The sequence below is a fragment of the Esox lucius genome, chromosome 2, assembly GCF_011004845.1.
Source record: "Esox lucius isolate fEsoLuc1 chromosome 2, fEsoLuc1.pri, whole genome shotgun sequence".
Lineage (NCBI taxonomy): Eukaryota > Metazoa > Chordata > Actinopteri > Esociformes > Esocidae > Esox > Esox lucius.
In genome coordinates, this window is record NC_047570.1 from 30,467,486 (window position 1) to 30,491,336 (window position 23,851).

At 41.7% G+C, this 23,851-nt stretch overlaps 2 protein-coding genes across 2 annotated transcripts in view; both read right to left on the minus strand.

Moving 5' to 3' along the window:
• chsy1 (chondroitin sulfate synthase 1) overlaps positions 1–18,788 on the minus strand; it is a 59,463-nt gene extending 40,675 nt beyond the window's left edge. The window contains exons 1-2 of the mRNA XM_010876669.4: positions 18,031–18,788; positions 15,137–15,632 (exon numbers count right to left, since the gene is read on the minus strand). Of these exons, the coding sequence (XP_010874971.1) occupies positions 15,137–15,632; positions 18,031–18,341 (807 nt within the window). The 5' untranslated portion in view covers positions 18,342–18,788. The remainder of the gene's footprint in view (positions 1–15,136; positions 15,633–18,030) is intronic.
• A 557-nt stretch (positions 18,789–19,345) lies between these two features.
• Positions 19,346–22,859, minus strand: selenos (selenoprotein S). The gene is made up of 6 exons (XM_010876656.4): positions 22,638–22,859; positions 21,877–22,008; positions 21,476–21,582; positions 21,252–21,341; positions 20,911–20,983; positions 19,346–20,501 (listed from the first exon to the last, which is right to left on the minus strand). The coding sequence occupies exons 1-6, from the start codon at positions 22,729–22,731 to the stop codon at positions 20,419–20,421; spliced, it is 579 nt and encodes a 192-aa protein (XP_010874958.1). The 5' UTR covers positions 22,732–22,859; the 3' UTR covers positions 19,346–20,418.
• Positions 22,860–23,851: the final 992 nt, after the last annotated feature.

The following is a 23,851-nucleotide window of genomic DNA, read 5'->3' on the forward strand; positions in this document are numbered from 1 at the left end:
TTTCAAAGTAGTTTGAGATTTCTTAATTCCCCATGAATAGGACAGGAAATAAAGCAGATGACATTTATCTGGGACAGTATTTTTTAGCTGTTCCGGAGCTGGCAGCTGAGCTGGGTCAGGTAATGACAGTGGCAGATTTGGTGAGTCATTTGGTTGAATTAGGTAGTCTGCTAAAAAAGGGGCAGAACGAATAAGACAGGGCTTAGCGGACCACCTTGTTTGATAAGTAAAAAAAAAAAAGCTTTGAATAAGTATCTGGGCTGAATGGTGATTTCCATAAATGTACTCCTCACCCTTTCCATAATCCCCAGTCCTTTCTCTGTGTGGCCTTATCGAAAATAATTGTGGGCAGAACTTCTGTTTAGGCACCACATCTCCTGTTCACCTCCGTGTGTCATTTTCCAAACTACCCCAAACGTTAGTCATGCCAAATTACACCCTATACTTGTAGAGCTTCCTGAGCCGATGGTGTTTCACAAGGAATGATGCACATTTTGAGACTTTTTTGGTAGGCTTTATTCTGCTATGTTGACGTCTAAGATCCTAAATCCCAAAAATGAGATAAAAAAACCACCCAACCCACGCACGCACGCATACGCACGCGTGCGCACACAATTGCAGTGACAGGAAAGACTAGGCCTCAATCTGTCTCTAAAACTCTGAGAAATGAACCGAATGAACCTAAAAAGGGAGTGAGCGAAAAAGAGGGAAGACTGCCATGGAGGGAGACAGACGCCAGGAACATGAGTGCTACTGTGGCACAGAGAGGGGGGAGTGCCAACGGATGCCAACACTGCCCAGACAGAGTGGAGGGCTGGAGTGGTATACTGGGCAGAGGAGGTAGCTAAAAGGATAGGAATCACTCCACCTCACCAGAAGATTTGGACTTAGCTTATTTTCTGTAAATACTGATGAAGATGTGAGGAATGCAAAAAACTGTGGTTGGGATAATTGGTTATTAAACCTATGTAATGTATATTTGATTATTTAGAAGAAGAAAAAAAAACTGTTCCAAAAAAAACTATTGAATAGAACTGGTCTTTTTAGACGGAAAAAGCAAGTGCATAGATGTCCCAGTGCTTTTTAGCAGCTTAGAAACACTGAACCAATAGAATGCATTTATTGTGGGAGACACCTGGTTATATAGCAGTCTTAGTTCAATTCACTGACATTTTTGGATAACCATAGCTGCCCATTCCCACATCATGAAGGTCTATGTTCAGTATTTAAAGCAATGCAACGACAACCTAAAATAAATAAAAGTCATTGTAAAACATCAACTTGAAGGACTAATTTACTTGAGCATGGTAGAAAAAAGACAACCTAAATTCACCAGTGTTCATTATATTGGCTGAATGAACAATTCTCCAAGCCCAAGCTTACTGTCAAACAGAGCTGACATCGTATGCTGGCTTGATGGGAGGTTTAGAGGACCTACCGAGGACCTACTGACCTAATGATTTATCCCTCATGTCTTACACAAAGGTATAGAGTAGTTTGGTGTAAATCAGATGTTTGACCAATTTAGCTGCAATTAATTCACTTTATTAAAGGTCTCGGAGATCAAAAGAAATGTGAATTGCTAGTCAAATCCGCGTGTAACCACAGAAACCATTTAAGATGGTGGGCGTCATTAGTTTGCTAAAATAAAACTGAACTGACCACTGAGAAGTCGGAAGAAGCCAAAAGGAGTATCCCAACACGGACCGGGCCAACTGACAAGGAAAAGACGCAATGGCGAACATGGACAGAATAAGAGTGAGGAGGACGAGAGAAGGGGGCGAAGTTTGCCAGCATTGTCCAGACAGAGGGGACAGTACAGACTGGACAGAGTGGGAGGAAAGGGAAGGAGAAGAAAAAAGGAGAGAGGGAGGAAAAAACCTCCAGAGCAATTCTGTGCCACTGTCTGTTAAAGGATTCCTGGCAGGGCGGGCGAGGGAGGAGAGGAGACAATTAAAGAGAGGAATAAAGCCAATGGAGAATAAGGAAACCAAGACCAAGGAGTTGGCAAGGTCAGCGGCGGTCCCGGGGAGAAGACTGGTTAATACAGGGCCAGGGGCAGGCCGGAGGGGATAAGGGAGGGTTGGCCGGGGCTCGTAGCGTGGGTGGGGAACAAGGTTCTGGGGCCAGGGGTCTGGGGCCAGGGGTTAAGACCAGGGCCAAGGAAGAGGCGGACGCTGGGACACGCTACAACGCACGCTAGCGGGACAGCGTGCCGGCGGAAGGAGGTTAAAGATGGGCTGCCGGTTTGGAAGACAAGGGAAAGGAAACTGGAGCTAGCGACGAGTCTGGGCTAGCAGCTGACATGGTTAATAAGCTTCCATGACAGACGTGGTTGCTATGGATGATGCCACAACTAACTCCAATTTAAATACTGCGTTTCCAGCTCCACTTAGTCTATGGAGCCAAGTGATTTTGTTGGTTTAGTCACTTCTACCTTTGCCACTTGACTCTGACGAAATGGCTAGAGCCATTTATGGAGTGAAATGAGATTGCCCCCAGCAGCAGGCTGTGGGTCTGGCTGCTATCAGTAATGTGAGACATGGAGACGGAGCACCTAGCCTGTTCATTTTCGGTTTCTCAGGCAGAAATAAAAATAAATTATGCAGGCCAGAAAGGTCTTAAAACAGCCAGGGTGACCTTTACAGGGTCAGAGAAAGGTTATCAGTTTGTAGGGGGGAGGGGGTGTTGACCAGACACCTGATATATATTATGACAATTGACCACAGAAAACAACCAGTCGATAATGGAGCACGTCACATCAGAACAGTAACTAGTGTAGTAACCCATGCCTCATATAGAGGGTTTAAACAGTCCAGGCTGTGTTCAATCATCACAACCACCCCCAATTCAAATCAGCCACACTTTCACCAACAAATTTAAGAAATCAATCAGGTTTAATTCAACATGGATATCTGTCATGAACTACTGCAAGGAGAGTGGGTAGGTCATGTTGCACTCCATCAAATCCCCCACCATACATTGGAACACGCGCTGTATAGCTTAATCAGGCACTCCATAGCTGGTGAGCAGGTTCATGGGAAGCTTGTGAGGTCGGGCTAGCTATATGCATTGGTGGCGGCAATAATATGGCTGCTCATTATGGTCACAATGGGTCAATATGGGTACGAATAGCAGCTAGTTAGTGGCGAGGCCGTGCCTTTCTAGTAAACAGTGATGTTATGGTGTCTGCGTGCCATCCAGGGGAACAGTAATGACATACCTGAAAACTAGCTGGCAACACCACAGACTGTAAACTAGCTGGCAACGGGTGAGCACTTGCCATACCAAACACACCTCATGTAGATACTAATTCTCGATTGTATGCATAGAATGCAAGCCTTGTTTGCGAAAGAAAATGCCTTTGTTTAAAGATTTGCTTAAGGTGCCGACAACGTTACCAGGACGGCCTACTCTATATGGTTCTTTCTAATGTGCATACTGGTCACACATTAAACCCTACAAATAGGCATAATTGTGTTTTATAGGTGAATCACTGTACTTAAAAGCAACACAAACATATTGTTAACGTTAAGGGGCGGCCTGTTGTTTGTGTTTTATGTAGAATTAGCGGCTCCCTGAGGCTGGACTCAACGTTTCTACCAGCTTCGGGACGGTGATCGTGTAAGCGCCCTAGTGGTATTTCTGTTTTGACTAAGAGATTGTTATTTTTCGTTACGGAAGTGCTTATTTACATCCATAAACTACCGTGCTTGCTGTACACGTTTTTAAACGTTATATAAAACAAAACAGACACTGCCTCAATGGTTGGAAGACTTGTTTGCCACCTGTCCCTTGTTTTTCGTCCAGTTGTTTTTTCACAATATCAATAGCCATTTAAAAAAATAAAATATATATAGGCTTATGAGGAATAGCTAAACTGAACTATAGGGGCCCAATAATGTATACTGACCATTTTCAACAAAAATGTATATAATACATTATATTCTGCTCTTATAACTCATTAAAGTAATGATCTATCGCAGAAAAAAAGTTTTATAACCGCCTGTGATTTAACACAGATGCTAGTAGTTTTATAGACTTTATAGTATATAAAGTAAAAAGCGGTGAACCTTATACTTAATAGAAAGTGTTACTGGTAAGGTCTACTGTAGGTAATTGAGCCGTCCAGCGTTCTCTCTCCAGTTTTGTTCTGCGACATGTATGTCTCTGTATGTCAAATTCACATTACCTGAAGCCATGGAAACATCCACCCCAGGGTTGAAATCTTCCCCTTGCATGTCAAATATAAACTTGTGAGCAAACAGACAAGATCTGCAAGTAAAACTTCTGTTCAATACTTCAGTGAAGGCCTTTAGACTCAGCTGCTACTGTAGTTACCGCAATTACAGACACAAACTTCAAAGGCAGCAAAAAAAAAAAACTTCCAAGGAAGCAATTTAACCAACTATTTATGTGGAATCTCAACTAACTGGCTCGCACAGGCATAGGTTCTTTGTGTGTGTGTGTGTGTGTGTGTGTTTGTGTTTGTGTGTGTGGGGGGGGGGGGGGATCCTGACAAGGATGCCAAACAAACACACAAACAAACCCTCCTTTGCAGGCTAGCCCATGAAAAGCTGTTGCATGTGCTCATTTAAACATGTCCAGACCCACTTCCACCTTCATACTACATGTGTGAGTGAGACTGGGAAAGTGTCTGTGTGTTTTTGGTCTAACTATACTCATGGGGACCAAATGTCCTTTTGTCGGTCCCCATGAGGCAAAAGTCAATTTCCGGCTCAGGGTTTAGGTTTAGGGTCAAACTAGAGTTAGAGTTGGGATTAAGCTCTTTAAGTTCCAGACATTGTTGGTTAAGTTTGGGGGTTAAGGTTAGGCATTACATTTAGGTAAAGTTTAGGCATAAATGTTACTTCATTGAGGTTACCGTTAGAGTTAGATTAGGTTTATGGTTAAGATTAGGGCAAGGGAGTATGGAATTTCTTTTTTCTGGTTCCTATGAGGATAACCATACAAACTTGTGTGCGTGTGTGTGTGTGTGTGTGTGTGTGTGTGTGTGTTCAGGCAAATGTAGGCAGCCACACACTGTGGGGCTAAAGGACTACACACTATTGACAATAGATTTTAAAACACAATAATAAGCCAAACAGGATAGGAAGGATCCACTCTCGGTTTCTCAAGAAATGACACGTCAAGTAAATCAACTTCCTGTAAGAATGGCAGGATGGGGAGACAGCGAACGAGAGTGATGTCATCAGCACATGAAGCCAAAACTGATCTGCATCAACTGAAACAAGGTTTCTGCCAAAACACCCATTCAATATTTTGACAAGACAGAACTGGACAAAGCTTCACATTGATGATGAAATAAATACAACCAGTTTGGCAACTGTAAACTACTGTAGGGTTTAATTGGCCAATAGTGAGGCACCAAAATATATTTCAACAATGACCAATTCCATTTTCCATGGAAAACAAGTGTAACTGACTTTCTACAATTGGTGCCTTATTAATGACACCCACTATTCTTGAAAAAGAAAACTCCGTGCCCCCCCAGGTCACGTGTGGAGAAGGTTTCAGTAAATGTGACAGCAGCCAAACAGAAAGCTGAAGAGACATAACTAACCTTAACGACGCTAACCAACAGTCCTACCCACACAGAGATCTTCAGGCGAGTCAAATCAGTCAAACAGGAAGTCAAGTGGCTGAACAGACTAACAACAGAGCTGAGGTTGAAAATACCAGCAGAACCAATCCTAAAACACTTGCTGACCTCAGACCACCAGCCGGTGTGTGAACGGCTAACTGATGCTGCTTGATAACATCTCCCAACATAAAAACGCTGCAGCACCAGTGATAGCCTCTTTGCTCTGGGAGACATGCAAGCAAAAGATTTGTTTCCCGTTGCTGACGGCAACATCCAACATATCCCTGAAGGAGTTTTTCCATCACTCTGCTTAAGCAATTTCAGGGAATTCTGTCCTGATCCCTGAATGCAATTCAATAATTTAATATGTTCTACTACTCAGGTAACACGCTATGCAATAAGACATTTAAACATTTAAAATTTGAATGCGCACCGCTCTCTACGCTGCTATCTGGGACAGCGTAATCTCTCGTGGTGTTGACACAGCAACGTATGTGAGAGACTGTCTGGAGAATGTTACTTTGCTCTCTTTTTTTAAAACATCATTTAAAATTGTACACCAGCCAAATCTCCAATTAGACAGGTAAGATATTCCGTATGAAAGATTCTCCTCCAGTAAAATGAAAAGTTAAGGTGGAGGGCTGAAACAAGAATAATCTGGGATGTGTGTTGTGGCCTTCAGTGACATGAGATCAATCCCAGGCCTATCGGTGCACCAGAGCGAACCAGCTTCTGCCATTGCTGTAGGAAAGTCCCACGGTTGTGAGATCACAGAGATATCCTCTCCTCTTGGAATTGTGACAACCAGGGCAGATCGCGGAGTAGGAGCAGAGCGACAAGCTAGCTCAGCATTAACTACCCTACTCTACTTTATTGAGGTTACGGTTAGGGTTAGGTTTAGGGTTAAGATTAGGGCAAGGGAGCATGCAATTTCTATTTTCTGGTGTGTGTGTGTGTGTGTGTGTGTGTGTGTGTGTGTGTGTGTGTGTGTGTGTGTTCAGGCAAATGTAGTCAGCCACACACTGAGGGGGTAAAAGACTACACACCATTAACAGTAGAATTAAAAAAAAACAATAATTAGCCAAAAAGAGCAGAGCGACAAGCTAACTCAGCGCTAACTACCCTATGAAATATGCCACATAACTAGTTAGCATAAAGCTAGTGGGCTTAGAGCCGGTTAGCACAGGGCTTATTATCTCAGCTAGCACAGAGTTTAACAACAGCAATTAGCACAGTTGTCATGCCACCTGCTGTTACAATCATCTCCATCAACCTACAATCCTGGCTGGCAATTGTACATTGACTCAGTGACTGTACGCGTGACAACAGACGGTGGGGCCTGTGGAGTGAACCTCCGGCCCTCTTCTCAGGTCCCCTGAGGCAGGGGGGGAATGTGACACCTTGTCACAGAGCAGCAAATACGGGGGAGAGACACGGAGGGAGGTTAATGACCAGCTTGTCTCCACAGCGGAGGCAGGGCTGAGGCCTCAGAGGACCTTCCTTTAGGACTGACACAGCAGAGGCAGGGCTGAGGCCTCAGAGGACCTTCCTTTAGGACTGACACAGCGGAGGCAGGGCTGAGGCCTCAGAGGACCTTCCTTTAGGACTGACACAGCGGAGGCAGGGCTGAGGCCTCAGAGGACCTTCCTTTAGGACTGACACAGCGGAGGCAGGGCTGAGGCCTCAGAGGACCTTCCTTTAGGACTGACACAGCGGAGGCAGGGCTGAGGCCTCAGAGGACCTTCCTTTAGGACTGACACAGCGGAGGCAGGGCTGAGGCCTCAGAGGACCTTCCTTTAGGACTGACACAGCGGAGGCAGGGCACGACGGGAGCCTCCATGCTCATCACCTGCTCCTGTAGTTGCTGTTTCACGTTGTTTGGTGTGATGCATAACGCAGCATTCTGCCGGTCAAGTTGGCTTACAGCTCCATCGTCAGCGCCTCAACAAACACAGAACTGAGGTCTTTCATAGGGAAATGGGAAATTGAGCCACACCAGCAAAAATCTAAGCATAACATTTGCTGCCCTTAGATGATTCCAACCTTTATGTTCTTTGTCATTTGCAGGCCTTTCACTGCATGGGCTCTGAGATGGGAGCCAAGGAGAGTGCCTGCATGTTTACTATCAGAGTTGAACAAGAACCTTTATCTTATTTGTTTGTTAGGTTTAGACATAAAGGTTATTGAGGTTAGGGTTTCGGGAATAATGGTTATTTTCATTGGCACTAAAATCGCTGTGTCAAGTGTGCTAAAATCGGCCAATCAGGCTCATTTTCGCTTTCCATCCTTGTACTTCAACCTTTAAATAGGAACTTTCACCTCGCACAGGACAATGAAAAGGATTCTCAACCGTACCTTTTACCAGATTAAATCTGGACGTACAATACGCTGTTAAAAAGTGACTGATTACTCAAGGACTTATTGAATTGAGGTAGCGGTGGAGGAGCAGTAGTGTACACCTTCGGGTCCTGAAGAAAAGGCCCACTATAGCCCTCAGTACAAGAGTCCTCCTGTTCACAAGGCTTGCTACACATACCATAGTGTTGAGTCGTAGCAAAGGCCTGGCTGGCATTTAGCCATTTAGGAGGAATGAGGACGAAATGCTAGCATTGGATAAATGTGACGGTTCTCTATAGTGCTGACACAAGAGTCACTTAAACTGAGGTAAAATCTAAAGACCAACGCGCACACACGCACGCGCACACACACACACCACAAATTGTCATGACGCAGCCTGCATTGGGGCCTACAAAGCAACGTGAATGCGAAGCGCACAGCAAGCGCTGCTCTAGAGGCGGGACTCAGCCATCCAGAGGTCAATAACCGGAACCACATGGGCAGAACAGGCTATAAAAACAATAGCCTTCTAAAGCTTGATGGCTCGTATTTTGTAACAGTTTACAAGTGCTGTTGGTTTTCTTCAACACATTGGGCAAATGCGTTTAAATGTAAACAAGCTCAGGGTCTGAGAGAGAGAAAGAGAAAGAATGAAAGAGAAAAAGAGGGAGAGTTCTCATGTACACGGGAGAGCGTAAAACCAGAAACACCCAGGACACGTCTCCAAACAAATGACAGTGTACTTCACCATGATTAAACGCTTGCATCCAAACACTCCCCTTCTCTGCTGCTGTCTCCCTCTTTTTCAGGAAGGGATAGGTTTACACTCCAAACTGGAGTAACAGACAGACAACTGACAGACAGTCAACCGACAAATGACAGACAAATGGCAGAGAGACACACCCAGGGCATGGGGAGTGGATATATTTGGGGAATCTTAATTCACTAAAGCAGATGAAATCCAAATTCCTCCCAAGTCGTTTCTCTCCTAAAAGTAGTCCTGTCACAGTCTATAGTACCATTAGCATCTCCGGCAGCCGGACAGAAAGGCACATTTCACGTTGAGAAAACCACTGTAATTCATGCAAAATTCCTCTCTTTCGGTCACTGTTTGTGTGTATTTTTGAATTGGTATCGTAAACATTTATTTGACTGCTTGGGGTCTAAGTTTAGAGTGGTGCAAGGCAATGCTGAAAAAGACAGAATAACACACATAAACCAGCGGCCACAGGATATCTTGAAATACACAAGGTTCACCACATACCCTGCCATTGCATATACAGTGGGGAGAACAAGTATTTGATAACCTGCAAAATCGGCAGTGTTTCCTACTTACAAAACATGTAGAGGTCTGACATTTTTATCATAGGTACTCTTCAACTGTGAGTGACGGAATCTAAAACAAAAATCCCCATTGTATGATTCTTAAGTAATTAATTTGCATTTTATTGCATGACATAAGTATTTGATACATCAGAAAAGCAGAACTTAATATTTGGTACAGAAACCTTTGTTGGCAATTACAGAGACCTGTAGTTCTTGACCAGGTTTGCACACACTGCAGCAGGGATTTTGGCCCACTCCTCCATATAGACCTTCTCCAGATCCTTCAGGTTTCGGGGCTGTCGCTGGGCAGTACCTATGATAATAATTACAGACTTCTACATGCTTTTTAAGTGGGAAAACCTGCAAAAATTGGCAGTGTATCAAACACTTGTTCTCCTCACTGTATGAAAACAGAGAGGGGCACAGGGAGAGATGGAGATAAATGAGAGAGAGGCTTCACAACGGTCATTTACAATGAGGGTCCATTATGAAAATGTATGTACTCAATACTGTTGGTTGCTCTGGAGAAGCACATCTGCAAAGAGACTTAAATGTAAAAAAAAAAAACAATGAGACAACCAGTCGACATTTTATTGATAAGTAGATAAGACAATCCTTAAATGAATAGGGTCTTAAGTGCGATTAATTTAATAGTAACAACAGTTGAGAGATGTGGTACATGTAACTATATAGAGACGACAAACTGATCTGACACCAGGCTAAGCCTGTACATGGTATGTGGAAACCCTCAGAGGCTGTGTATAAGGCTAATCCACCTCACACATGCTTCTAGAGAAACTTACGCACGCGAGTATTAGCCTAAGTTCAATGGGGAGGTCTAAAAGAAAAGTCTACGTTAGAGCTGGCCAAACTTGTTCCCGGGGAGCTACTGTCCTGTAGGTTCTATCCAACCAGAGTTCTGACTAACCTGAGTTGTTGTAATTACAGTGCTGTAACATTGTTTGAATGCACAAGAGAAAAAAACAAAGAGCAGATGGGTTAGCGTTCTGATTGTGCCATTACCACAGTGAAAACAGCCAGCTTTCAGCCCAACTAGGTCAAAGATCTGACCCATACCTCCTGTGCAAACTTTGTATTTCCGGGACAACATTTTACATTTAAAAAAAAGTAAAGGTATGTTGTTCTAATAGTACTTGCACATTGTTAAACTAAAATGAACTTGAAACTAAACACCAACTATAATAGTTCTGACCAGAAGAAAAACATTTGGGGATGTTCTCTGCACTGTATAAGCAATCCAGTAAATGTAGAGGAGGTAAGATGGAATGTCGCCGTGCTTCCAGAAGCTCAAATCTATTCTTTCAATCTTACATGAAAAGCACAACCTCTCTAGAAAGGGACAGCGCAGAGAGTGAGCATTAGGTTTTTGTCGATGTTACATTGTTGGATAGTTAGTTCACAATTAGGTTATTTTACCGAATCCAAATATTCTGGGGTAAATAAAGAAGTGAAAACTGATAGCTTTTTCAGGATATCAATGACAATACAGTGCACCAGTTTTATTGAATATACAACTGTCAATTGATTGCATCTCAATAGGCAAATAATACTGCTTTTATTTCATCTAGAAACCTAATATTGCATAAGTAACTATATAATAACAGGCATTTAAGTCAATATTTCAGCATCTGTAATAACCAACTAAACAAATATCTCAGTGTTATATCTTAGTTTATAGGACACACAAGCAAAACAACGTTGCTGTTTTCTAGAATGTATGGGGGCACATTTCGTATAGGCCTTATCTAAAATATGCTTCTTGCTTCTTGCAATGACTTTGCCAATAGCAACTTCACTGAGGAAGATGTGCTTACATCTACTATTGGGTAAATGAAGATTAATAAATGGTATTAATAAAAGTTACATCAAAGTAATTACCCCACCTAGACAGCTTAAAATGTATGAACTCTGAATAGGAGCGGCTGCTAAATGAATAAAATGTAAAATATATATCTACTTCTCTGACGCGCCTAGATCTCCAAACCCTTTCAAGTTGTAAAAACCAGTGCTACCACTGGCCATAGGTTATGGACTGGGACCTCACTGTACACTGACAGAGTAAAGGGGCTGTATCCAATTAACTGAAAGCAGGTACAACGCAGCATGTGGTAGTCTCCCTGCTGGGTGTGACATTGTCTTGTGAACACCTAACCCAGTTGTTTGGCCAGAAAGTCACAACCTTCCGAACTCAACATCCACCTTAAACTGACTAGGTTTCAAAAAAGAAATGGTTGTTATTGCTGGAAATCAATTTCATGTTGGTTGTAGCCAGAACATCCATTTCTAATTTTGCTCTGATGTGATTAAGCAGGCTGTTCACGGCAGCGAAAACTCAATCACAAGCAAATTTAAATAAGGGTGTGTAGAGAAAGATGGATATAGAAGCTATAGGGTAGTTGTCAAAGACCATTCTGAGATGTATCTATTAATACTACAGGTTATACAAGTAATTTTAAAAAGAAAGCAGAGGGCCTGCAGTCAGAATATCAGCTGCCATGGATGCTTTCAGTGCATGGTGAAGTATGTCTACGCACGTTATGAAACACTCCAAAACACACCAAACCAACTCATTTCATAACCTTACTCGGGATAATGTTCACACACTGATATTCTTTAATAAATGCTTGAATTAAAATGTGTAAAATAAAAAATGCTAAAATGTATTTACAGGACATTGGAATTCTGACAATAAACTACAATTATTATTCTGAATTAAATGTTGAGGTCATGTCAGTAACTTGGGAGTGTTTCATGATATTTTATGAACAGGCCTAGAAACCAACAAAATGTATAGAATAGAAAACACATTTAATAAAATAAAATGTCAAAAACTGCTTGGGAGATTAACCACAAGGATATAAAGAGTGAAAAAAGGTTGTGTAAAAATGGGTGAACATCCCCGTCACATGAAAGTGAGAGAGCAAAAGAGAAAGAGAGTGCAGGAAAAGAATAATGAGAGCCAGTATACTCAACAGTGGTTTGCTTTCCGTTTTTCCTGAGAAGTTGTCAAGCAAGATGAAAAACACTGCCTTATCTTGAAACACTCTGACCAGCACTGGAAGCCATAACTGTCTCTTCACCAAGTTCTAAAGAAACAACAAACATGTTGTGAAATGCAAGAAAGCGGTCCCTTCCCTCCCACTTGCTGGCTGTCCGTGGTGTCTTACTGTGAGATTTCACAGACTCATGTACACGTATACATTCATAGTCACTTAAGGACTTAGAAGCAAATTGAAGCGTACTAGGTACGGCACCCCTTTGACCCTCCTAACATCATTAAAGGTGGATTTAACCGAGTGCTTAGGCGCCAAACTCAATATCAGATTAACCATTCAGAAATTACCCCCCCCCCCCCAAACTGGCCTTCATGAGGTAGATCAGTGATCAAATTGATCAGAGAAATAGACAAAACATTAGACCTGCTAAAATAAACTGTTTCGTATTTTAAGAAAGAGAGCATGCACGGGTGGCCTACGCTGAGGAATGGCAAATGACATGCTAGACCAAGGAAGACCCCTACAGAGGATCACCAAAGAATGCTCTCCATCATAAAAAATAAAAAAAAACACTCTCTTTCAATTGCATAAGCAGACAAGTAATTGCCTGAGAAATAACCCTGACATCCCAGTTATGGCTGTTCATCCTCATTACCTAAAATGGAAAGGGCTCTTCTAAAACAAATTTGAATAATTGCTCTCAACACTAACCATCTTCTCGAACATGACAAATAGTAACAGACTCCACATTCAGGCATCGAAGTACTAACGAGGAAACCAGCGGTACCTGGGGTCAAGGAGTAAGACCGGGGCCTACACATCATGCCCAACATGTCTACTCACTATGGTAAGCATCCATCCTCTTCCCTGTATCAATGAATTAGCACAGCCACCATTAATGTAGGGGATCAGGTTAGTCCATAGAGACACCAAGGTCTTTCCATATGGTCACTTCTTTAGCTAGCTATGAGCTGTAACCTCTCTAAAAACCCTCCCAATGTCACCCCAACTGAGGTAGCCAATAGCAGCCACACATCTGTGGAACAGCTGTGAGCAGACAAAAAATAAAAAATAATAATAATAATAAATATAATCATAATAATAATAATAATAATAATAATAATAATGACCAATATGCACATGAAGATTACTGATCACGACTTGACTAAGCAGTACAATAGGGGCATGTCACATCTCAGGCTTGAATGACCAGCATAATAAGCCTTGGTCTCTTGTCTCTGGTTACAACCAACATTTTAACATGCCTTTTTAAAGAAAGTGAATAGTTTAAGCAGTTTCAACGACTGGTAAGATAATTCTTTAAAATTGTTTTGAACAAAATACTTTGTATAATAAAATGTGGTTGTTAATGTTCAATGATGAAGCCAAAATCAGGAGCAAGCACTGAAACACATCCTAGGTGGTCCAAGGCTCTCACCTAAATGCATTGTATAATCCAGGGTGTTTTAGCTTCTTATTTACTTTGTATGAAATGTTTGTCATTATAGGCGAATTTGACTGTTTGTTTATTGTTTCTACCCCTGTGCACTGCTTGTAGGTATTGTTTGTCATCCAAAATAAACATTAGAGTTCACAAAAAAGGACGGACAGAGAGACTCGAGACAAGGACAGAGTAGTCGAGAAGGAATGAGACAGACAGAATCAGGAAGACATTGTCGTTTATATGAGTGGTGGGGTTGGTCGACTCAGCTCCCTTTAACAAGCTAATGATAAGCTCTAATTAAAACTCACATCAAATGGCAATTTCAAAGGTGCCCCAGGCATGTCATATAGGTGACTGGGACTCTTAATATAAGACAACAGATATAACTTCCCTCATTTCACCTGCCAAACCACATTAATTAATTACCATCGTTGAATGGAAAAGAGGTAGCGCTTTCCCAACGCATTCACAGACATGCAATTGCACATTCATGTGGATGAAATACATTTTCATTTAGTAGCAGATTTATTGGTGAACTGTTAACCAAACTGAAGAATGCAAATTCAACCACATGGTGGGAGGGAGGCCACTGCCAAAATACACACATCTGTACGCACACACACATAGGCCAAAGTGACTATAGGTCATCATAACCTTAATGAAGTAACCAGGCGCAAGCACACAAGCGCTCACGAACGAACACACATGCGCACACACATGCGCACACACATGCGCGCACACAAACGCACACGCACCAAATAAATAAAGAGATTATTGATCAACAGTTGAATTAAGTGTGAGTCTGGCCATTCACTCCCTAATCTCTGTTTAATGTCTGTGAGATGCACAGAAGCATGAAATCTCCATAGTGATGTCTTTTCTGCTTATTCTCTGAGGAACACAAAGACTGTCAGTCCAAAAAAAAAGAAAAACGACACCACTTGCCAGACTTCAAAACATAATATCCCAAATAGCTGCAAAACTTGGTTAAAGAAGGTTGAGTTTAGGACAAGGTATATTTGAAAGTCTGAAACAAGAATTTTTTAATGCAGCCTAGCAAAAAAAAATTATAATATTAACAGCATGCATTTTAAAATACAAATATCTGGCCTTGTTTTTGCTCTGTTTACTTGCTCCAGGCGCTCAAATTCCATTAGAATTCTGTACATTATAACAATCAACGTATGCATTACATGTTAGGCACGTTTTTGGTGATTTGTCTTCCTTTTCTTACCCTGAGGGGTATAACTGTGGGGCAATACAGAGACACTTCCACTGAAACAAAACCTCAGTCTCAGAGTGCTTCATACCAAGCCTCTCCTTGTCTGACACGGGTTAAAAGGCAAACATCAATACGTCTCCAAATCACACCACACAATACATCCGGCCTCCGTCTCGGGCTCTTACCTCATAGGACCAGACACACTGCACGCCGGCAAACCTCCTCACACAGCGTCCCACCTCCACGTCCTCGTGCGTGGTGTACATCTCCTGCAGGCACTGGCCGATGTGGGGCACCATCCGGCGCAGCACCTCTCGGCTCATGATCACGCCGGGGCCGCCCATGCAGAAGTTCTCACCGGGTTCCAGGGCCAGCTTTCCCAGCTCATCACGGGCACCCATACCGGTCTGGCCCAGGAAGATGGCCTCGCTGCTGTTGAGCGAGCGGAGGAAGCCCTCCAGGCGCTCGCTTTTTATGTAAACGTCGTCATCGGCTCGCATGAACCACTCGTACTGGTCTAGGTAGTGGTCATGCATGTACTTGAGCATCATGAAGGACTTCTTCTGCGGTGGGTACGAGTCGTCCACGTTGCGCAGTGCCACGATGGGGATAGGGATGGTCGTGTCTGAGCCCTCGCTGGAGAAGAATTCCACACGGCCTGGGATGGTCTGTGCCCACGTTCTAGATGGACAGGGAGAGACATGGGCAGAGGGCAGCTGAGGTCAGATACTGAAAATAACTAAATGGGACTTGAGAGCTGAGGTAAAATACTGCATTAGATGTCTCCTCCTCAGAACAGTCTAGGAGTTCAACATGCCACTAGCTAGACATGACAACTGAGGTAAAACATTGCATTTGATATCTCCTCCTCAGAACAGTCTAGGAGGTCAACATGCCACTAGTTAATCTGACTGAATAGAAATAACCTTGTATGCCTTTGCAGACGTGCAGGAACATTTCCACTGAAATAGATTGAATCTTCCACATGACAGGGACCATGAAAAGATAGCATTGTTGAGTGTTGCACACTTTCTCCTCGGTTGAACTGCTAATTCCATTAAACCTTCAACCTCAAATTCACTGCATTTCATTGCCGCTAACATGAAAGACATGTCAGGGTTAATGATGTTAGCATTCTCTCCAAACAGACATCTCAAAAGTTCGGGGCTAATAAAATTACTGCTAATGCCAACGTAGCACTAGCAGAAAGCCCTCACAAGCAGAAAGCAATGGTCAGGTCAATCCAAGATGTCACAATGCTAGTACACAATCTTATCAGAGCCGATGCAGCTATTCTGAAGGCAAAACACCACCACATAACGGTACTGCTCAAGACTTAAGTGAATGTATTCAGAGTTGGTACAGACATAGACAAAATAACAGAATCATTTAGCCTACATATTTATTTTGTACAGTACGTTTGAGCGTGAATTTTGAGATTACATTGTAACATGTATGGGCACATTTTAGATTTGAATCAGAAGATGTACAAATTAATTCGACAATGTCCAATAGTTGATGTTATGAGAATTAACTGTGTGGGCACTAACGTTGAGATGTTAGCTATAATGTTAGTTTTAAGAGGGATCATAAAAAATACACAGGCACACAGAGTTGTTGTCGTTGTTTACAAAGGGTAACAATATTTATATCTGTTATAGTGTGCGAGCTTGAGTGTGTGGATCATTTGCAATATATTATCACTGGCAGAAAACAAGCTGCACTGTTCCTAAATCAGAGCAAACGTAAACGTGAAGAATGTCAGTTTCCAAACGGAGAGAGTAATGAATAGAACTGGCGTTCAGAAACCCAAGGACAGGTAAATAGCATATGACAGCTTTTTATAAACAAGGAAAACATCCAGACGTTCTAGATGGACAGGGAGAGACATAGGCAGAGGGCAGCTGAGGTCAGATACTGAAAATAAATAAATGGGACTTGAGAGCTGAGGTAAAATACTGCATTAGATGTCTCCTCCTCAGAACAGTCTAGGAGTTCAACATGCCACTAGCTAGACATGACAACTGAGGTAAAACATTGCATTTGATATCTCCTCCTCAGAACAGTCTAGGAGGTCAACATGCCACTAGTTAATCTGACTGAATTGAAATAACCTTGTATGCCTTTGCAGATGTGCAGGAATATTTCCCCTGAAATAGATTGAATCTTCCACATGACAGGGACCATGAAAAGATAGCATTGTTGAGTGTTGCACACTTTCTCCTCGGTTGAACTGCTAATTCCATAAAACCTTCAACCTCAAATTCACTGCATTTCATTGCCGCTAACATGAAATACATTTCAGGTTTAATGATGTTAGCATTCTCTCCAAACAGACATCTCAAAAGTTCGGGGCTAATAAAATTACTGCTAATGCCAACGTAGCACTAGCAGAAAGCCCTCACAAGCAGAAAGCAATGGTCAGGTCAATCCAAGATGTCACAATGCTAGTACACGATCTTATCAGAGCCGATGCAGCTATTCTGAAGGCAAAACACCACCACATAACGGTACTGCTCAAGACTTAAGTGAATGTATTCAGAGTTGGTACAGACATAGACAAAATAACAGAATCATTTAGCCTACATATTTATTTTGTACAGTACGTTTGAGCGTGAATTTTTAGGTTACATTGTAACATGTATGGGCACATTTTAGATGTAAATCAGAAGATTACAGATTAACCTGACAAGGTCCAACAGTTAATGTTATGAGAATGATCTGCGTGCGCACTAACGTTGAGATGTTAGCTATAATGTTAGTTTTAAGAGGGATCATAAAAAATACACAGGCACACAGAGTTGTTGTCGTTGTTTACAAAGGGTAACAATATTTATATCTGTTATAGTGTGCGAGCTTGAGTGTGTGGATCATTTGCAATATATTATCACTGGCAGAAAACAAGCTGCACTGTTCCTAAATCAGACCAAACGTAAACGTGATGAATGTCAATTTCAAAACGGAGAGAGTAATGAATAGAACTGGCGTTCAGAAACCCAAGGACAGGTAAATAGCATATGATAGCTTTTTATAAACAAGGAAAACATCCTAATGTCGTCTTTTCCTACTCATAGCCTACCTATGTGCCGCGACGGCGCGGTTATTCAGGTACTTCTGGGCGGTCATCACACCGACGAAAAGGAAATTATTGGACCTCGGGATTGTCTTCTCCGTCGCCGAAAATCCGTTATCTTGCGGGGGCCATAGTACACCACCGTATTCTCTTCTCAGTCCCCCGTTCAACCCGCAACCGGCTGGGTTCGCCTTGCGTTTCTGACCAGATTTCTTCAACTCTGTAGCCTTCGGCAATATGAGTCTGGAAGCAAGGGTAAACCCGACAACCAGCCCCAACAGAACACTAAACCATGCTCTTCGGCTTCGACCTGCCATTCCCCAAAACTTGACCCAACTCGGATTCGCCTCGTTGCCTATTCTCGCTGTTCCCAACGCAGCGTCTATGTCAAGCAAAAACCGTTAAATTGTTTCTCGCTTCTCATGAAAACTGAGTTCACTCGCTCTCATGGTACTATGAAAGCCTCTTTCTCCTTCAACCCGCTTTTGGTCCCGATGTAAGCTGTCTGCTGCATACGTAGCAGTCTCCATGAACCCCACCACCGGAACGTACGCTCCTCTCTTCATGTGGTCCCTCTAATTGACAAGCATTCCGTCGCTATCAATCAATGGCAATAAGCGGAGACCGGTAACAAAACGTACGGTTTCTTCTTTTAGCCGAGACGCCAGACTACCCATTTTTCCACTACCTCGCCATTGTGTCGAAAACGCTTGGTAGCAACGCGGCTTACAGTGTGTTTTGACCTAGTGGAGTCACCGTAGGCGTGATCTGACTGGCTGTGCTGTATTATGACGCAGCGGTCTCATTTTTTTCCCCCTGCATCCCGGCATTTGACGCCTATTTGACGCACAAGTCTGACTACCAGCGAAGAATGCTGAGAGACGAGCTTGTGAAAGTGAAAGACCGCGCATGCAGCAGAACATCACAAAGCAGGCATTGTTCAACCTTTAAATTAATATTTCAATAGATGAATATGGTGCATTGATAGTTAAGTCAAATAGGAATTTAAGAGTAGAACGAATAGCATAACAAACCAGAATGTGTGAATTTTAAGCAGATATTTATATGCGTTATTGTTACTGCAATGTACGTCAGTTTAAGAGGTAGACTACACTACAACAATTAGACAACGAACTACAATAATAAATTACACAGAAACCAGTGCGACCTCACCCATACCGTTATGTTTATAAATTCATTTGAATTACGTAGTCGCCCTCTGCTGGACCATGCATAGTCGGCAAGTCTAATGTAATGCCACAAAATTGTTACATTAGCTTCTATGTCAGTCAACCTCGCCAACAAACATTACAGTTCCAAAGACAATTTATTTAACATATTTATTTCGAAAAATGTGCATCACAGTTTCTTTATCCCAATAATGGAAAAAAGAGGCAGTCAGAATTTCAGTAACTTGAATTGCTTGATAAGCATTGATTCTCCATTACTAATAGCGATGGCTAAAGTTACATCTGATTTATGTTACAATACACAGTATAAAGACTGCTATGGGGCACAGTGGCACTAAAGCCACTTGTCTAGCATCAACTATTGCAACATGAAGCCTTGGCAGGCAGCAGAATTTTTTATGTTTATTACAGGAGAAAGTAAACTAGAAAAAAAATTAAATAACATACACTGTGACTCTGAAAGTAATCAGCAAAACCCACTGGCACAAGTGCCATTTATGGGAATAGCGTCATTAGAAACTGTCATACTCAGAAAGCCTTCTCAAGTGTCCTTTAAGTCAAAATCAGTCAAAATATTTTTTTTTACATTGGTTTACAATTAAGTGGCGCAAAAGCAGTAAAACAAAAAATTGTTTTCAAGTATTAACACAATGGACTTTGAACAATGCTAAGACTATTAAGGAAAACAAATGTGAAATATACAGTAGAGAAAATTACCCAACTGTAATGGATGAAAACAACAGACTGATGTATCCTGATGATTGAGAGGGCTTTGAGGTTGCTGGCAGCTTCCTTCAGTAGGTCACTGGGAGTGTACTTCTGACAGGTTAGGGGTCAAAGGTCAGAGTTCACAGGTCACCTCAGAGTAGGCACCACCAGCCCATCTTCTAGACTGACATCATACGATGTACCAACAGTATCTCAATCTAGCATCATGATTAGCATGGTGTGTTAATGCCACACAACTAGAGAGATACAGAGTCGGTCATTTTACATCAAGTAAAATGTGTGAATGTACTTAACAAATAAAGGTGAATCTGACAACATACAATTTCTTTCTAGAAGCTGGGACAGTCCACCATCACCACTGATGCAGGGTCAGATATTTTCTTCACCCTTCTAATAGGTTAGGTAATCTGATCGCAGACCTATGGTGAAGGGGTGGCATCTACCCTGAGCCTGTAGCTCTTGACCTTATTTAACCTCATCCACCTCCAGCTGACGGCCCTCTTCTTCCTGGTCTCCATGTACACGATCCGCCTCCCTCACCGCTCAGGGGATTAAAGCCTGAAATACACACAAAAGTGTAGAATGTAGGCAATGGGAATAAAGGTAAGTTGGAGGAAGTATCACGTAACCTCCGTTACCCAGAAGAGAAATGATCACAGAAGTTAACCTAAACTACTACTAATGTTACAGTAATATTAGATAAAAGTTAGCAGCTCCATTATTTGCTTTCTAAATGAATTCAAAGAAGCAAACATATATAGCCAGACAAGCTAACTTAAGTGAAGTTTATCTTGGAAGTGTTAAACAAAATAAAATAAAAACTAGCTAGCTTCTAAAAACCAACACATGCAATGCCTGGAGATTGTTAAATGATTGGTGCTTTACATGCATTAATAAATGTTGTCCAAATTTGTGTTACATTTGATTTCTTTGAGAGTATTGCTATCATTACTAGATGTCAACATACCACTGCTCCGTAGGGGCTTCTTATCTGTTTTTGGTTTCAACACTGTAGTTGATGTTGATGCCTCTTCAGAGTTCTGAAATTTTGCACCATATTAATAATTTGTTATTTTGTAAATAATATGTAGAGCCAAGAAATACCAGTATTTACATAAAAACCCAAACCAAATGTGCAATTTAAGAAACATGAGGTGCTTCTCGCCTAACATCAGTGTGATGTCAACTGGAAAACCCTCTATTAGGAGTTTTCATGATTCATTATCACAACAAGGTTTTCCTAGTAACTAACGAACATTTATATCAATAAGTATAGCCATTAGCCCTATGACAGGTGGAAAAGCTTACCTGAGCTATCTTTGACTTTCCTTTGTAACTCTTCCCCTCTTTCATGCTCTCCCACATCTCAATTTTCTGTTGTCTCTTCTCCTCCTCCAGCTATCACACAGTAAGCATAACACAAAAAAAAGGTCTTTCAGTTGACATTTTTATGGAACTTGAGAACTTACAGATATGTTAATCAAATGCATGTTGGGACAATGCATGCTGTATCTATATGTGTCACACTTTACCTGTTGCTGTTTCACCTTGAATAGGGCTGCCTTGGCATCCAGTTCCTCCTGCATTCTTCTCCTGGATGCCTCCAGTGCCTGTTGTCTCTTCACCACTTCATCTGGATCTGGCATACAACATCAAATTGGAAGAGATTTCTTTCATTTTAGATTTATTTTTCTTCCCCTCCCCAATTTAGTTTCTGATATGTCAGTTTACTTGAAGAAACAGGAAAAGCTTTTAGCCTGCAAGGGCCAGTTTTAATAAGAGTCAATGTTTGAGCTGCAGAACCAATACCTGTATGTATGACTAAATGTTATTGATAAAGAGATGTATATCTCAAAGCGAGTTCTGTGCATGAATTAAAACAATTGAGGCAGATTCAGACACACAGGTACGAAGTCTACAGGCACTCAATTACCTTGTACCACCCCAGAAGCCGAGTTACTCGGTCCCTGGCTAGCTTTCCTCTTGCTTAGGTGCTGGACCAGCAAGTAGACCCCCACAAACATAAACAGCAGATACCATCCATATTCTGCCAACACTGGGCCAACTGTGGAAAGGAAGGGAAATTACGATACTGAAAATGCGCTACGTATAATACTGTATTTTATTGTCGATTATATATCCCATTTGGAGTATGTATGTAGCATGATGGTAACTCAAAAGCCACGCCAAAGTCCGAAAATACATGCTTAGTTTCAACGAGCAGGAAACTACTTTACATTATCTAGCTAGCCCAATAGCCTAGTTAGCTAACAAGACCACATAACAAAACAAGATAAGATAAATTAACTAATGTCATTTAGATTATGTACCCAGCAACGTAGCTATGTACTGTAGTTAACAAGATAGCAAACGTAACTAGTTATGTTGCGTTTGAACGGGTAATATAGTAACACATCATGTACTACCGTACAGTACTAGCTGGCTAGCTAGCTGGCGATGACGTTATAACGTCACTGTAGCTAACAGATAGCTTGGTGTATTGGCTTTTTTTTCTAAATCAATCCAATTTTATTTGCCAGTGCAGCCATCCAGACCAGCTAACTTAAAACTTGTTTAACTTGGTATCTTCAAACAACTGAGAAATGTATGTTATAGCTAGCACACCAGCTGATTTGCAGCTGCCAGGCAAACGATAAGGTAACATAGACGGCGTTAGCTAAGCTACGAACTTACGAGTTTGTTGCAGGAAACTTAAATCCTGATTTTCAGGGTGAATAGTCTGTATTTCTGGTCCACCCTCGTCCTCAATTGTAACATCGTCATCCATTTCTGAAAGAATTAGTGGTTACAGGCAGACCTGTCCAGATATTCCGCTCCGACTAGCCAGTTAGTTCTCCATGATTCGTGAGTTGACAAAAAACCTTGCCCGTGTCTAACCAAAACAATGCCAAGTAAGGATGACGTGGAAGAATCTCGTCCATCTGAGCAAGACACCAGCCACGCATTAGGTGGCGGCAGAGTCCAATAAATAAAATGAATGACATGTGTTGTGCCTCAAACGGTCTCAAACACATTTCTATTGAAATAATTTGTAACAATTTAAACAATTTTACCTAATCAAAGCCCTGATTCATTGGGATTGGATATTTTGTCCTACTGTCTCTAAAACACCTCTCCCAGCAGCATCTGGTCTGCCACAGACCAGGACCTAAAACGGATAAATACTAGTGATGTGCAGTTTTGAACGAATCTTTTTAGTGTCTCAGGACTAATGAGTCCTTTTTTCTAGTGACACGTTCAATTGAAAGGTTGTTTCGTTCATTTGAACGACTGGCAGCGGAGTTCTACCTAACAACGGAATACGCTGTTGTTTTTACTTTCGCTAAGAAAAATTATCAAAACAATAGCATAATCAAGACATGTTTGTAACAGATAATTTGACACATGGTATGTCTAAAATTATTCATGTGGTAGTTGATTGTAATGATCAGGGGCGACTGGTCATTAGGGGCAGGTGGGGCACAGCCCCAACTGTTGTCAAAAGAAATAACTGCAACAAAGTTTATGTTATTTTTATATCTCGAAGATTACTTCCTATAATTTATTATATATGAATATAGCATCTTCCTAAATTGCATATAATTTGTGTTAGGATTACTTCCCATAATTTATTATTTATGAATATAGCATCTTCCTAAATTGCATATAATTTGTGTTAGGATTTAATTCATGTTCATTGTCTGGCGCCAAAATGAGTCTGCGAGAACAGCGAGGGTAGATTGTCTTAGCTAGCTTGTTAGCTTCACAAACGCAAGATAACTTGAGCAAATGAATAAAGTAGATTTCATACTCGAGCACCAGTTTGAAACCCTTAATTTGGAGGAGAAACTTGAAGTAAAGCGACTTGGTGCCCATCAGCCACGGGATATTGTCATCACTCAAACTGC

Excerpts from the sequence above, each read along its gene's own strand:
- selenos (XM_010876656.4), bottom strand. The coding sequence starts at position 22,731 with ATGGATGACGATGTTACAATTGAGGACGAGGGTGGACCAGAAATACAG. Across the intron at positions 21,342-21,475 it reads TCAAGGTGAAACAGCAACAG|CTGGAGGAGGAGAAGAGACA; the intron begins GTAAAGTGTGAC and ends ACTGTGTGATAG. Across the intron at positions 20,984-21,251 it reads GAAAGTCAAAGATAGCTCAG|AACTCTGAAGAGGCATCAAC; the intron begins GTAAGCTTTTCC and ends GCAAAATTTCAG.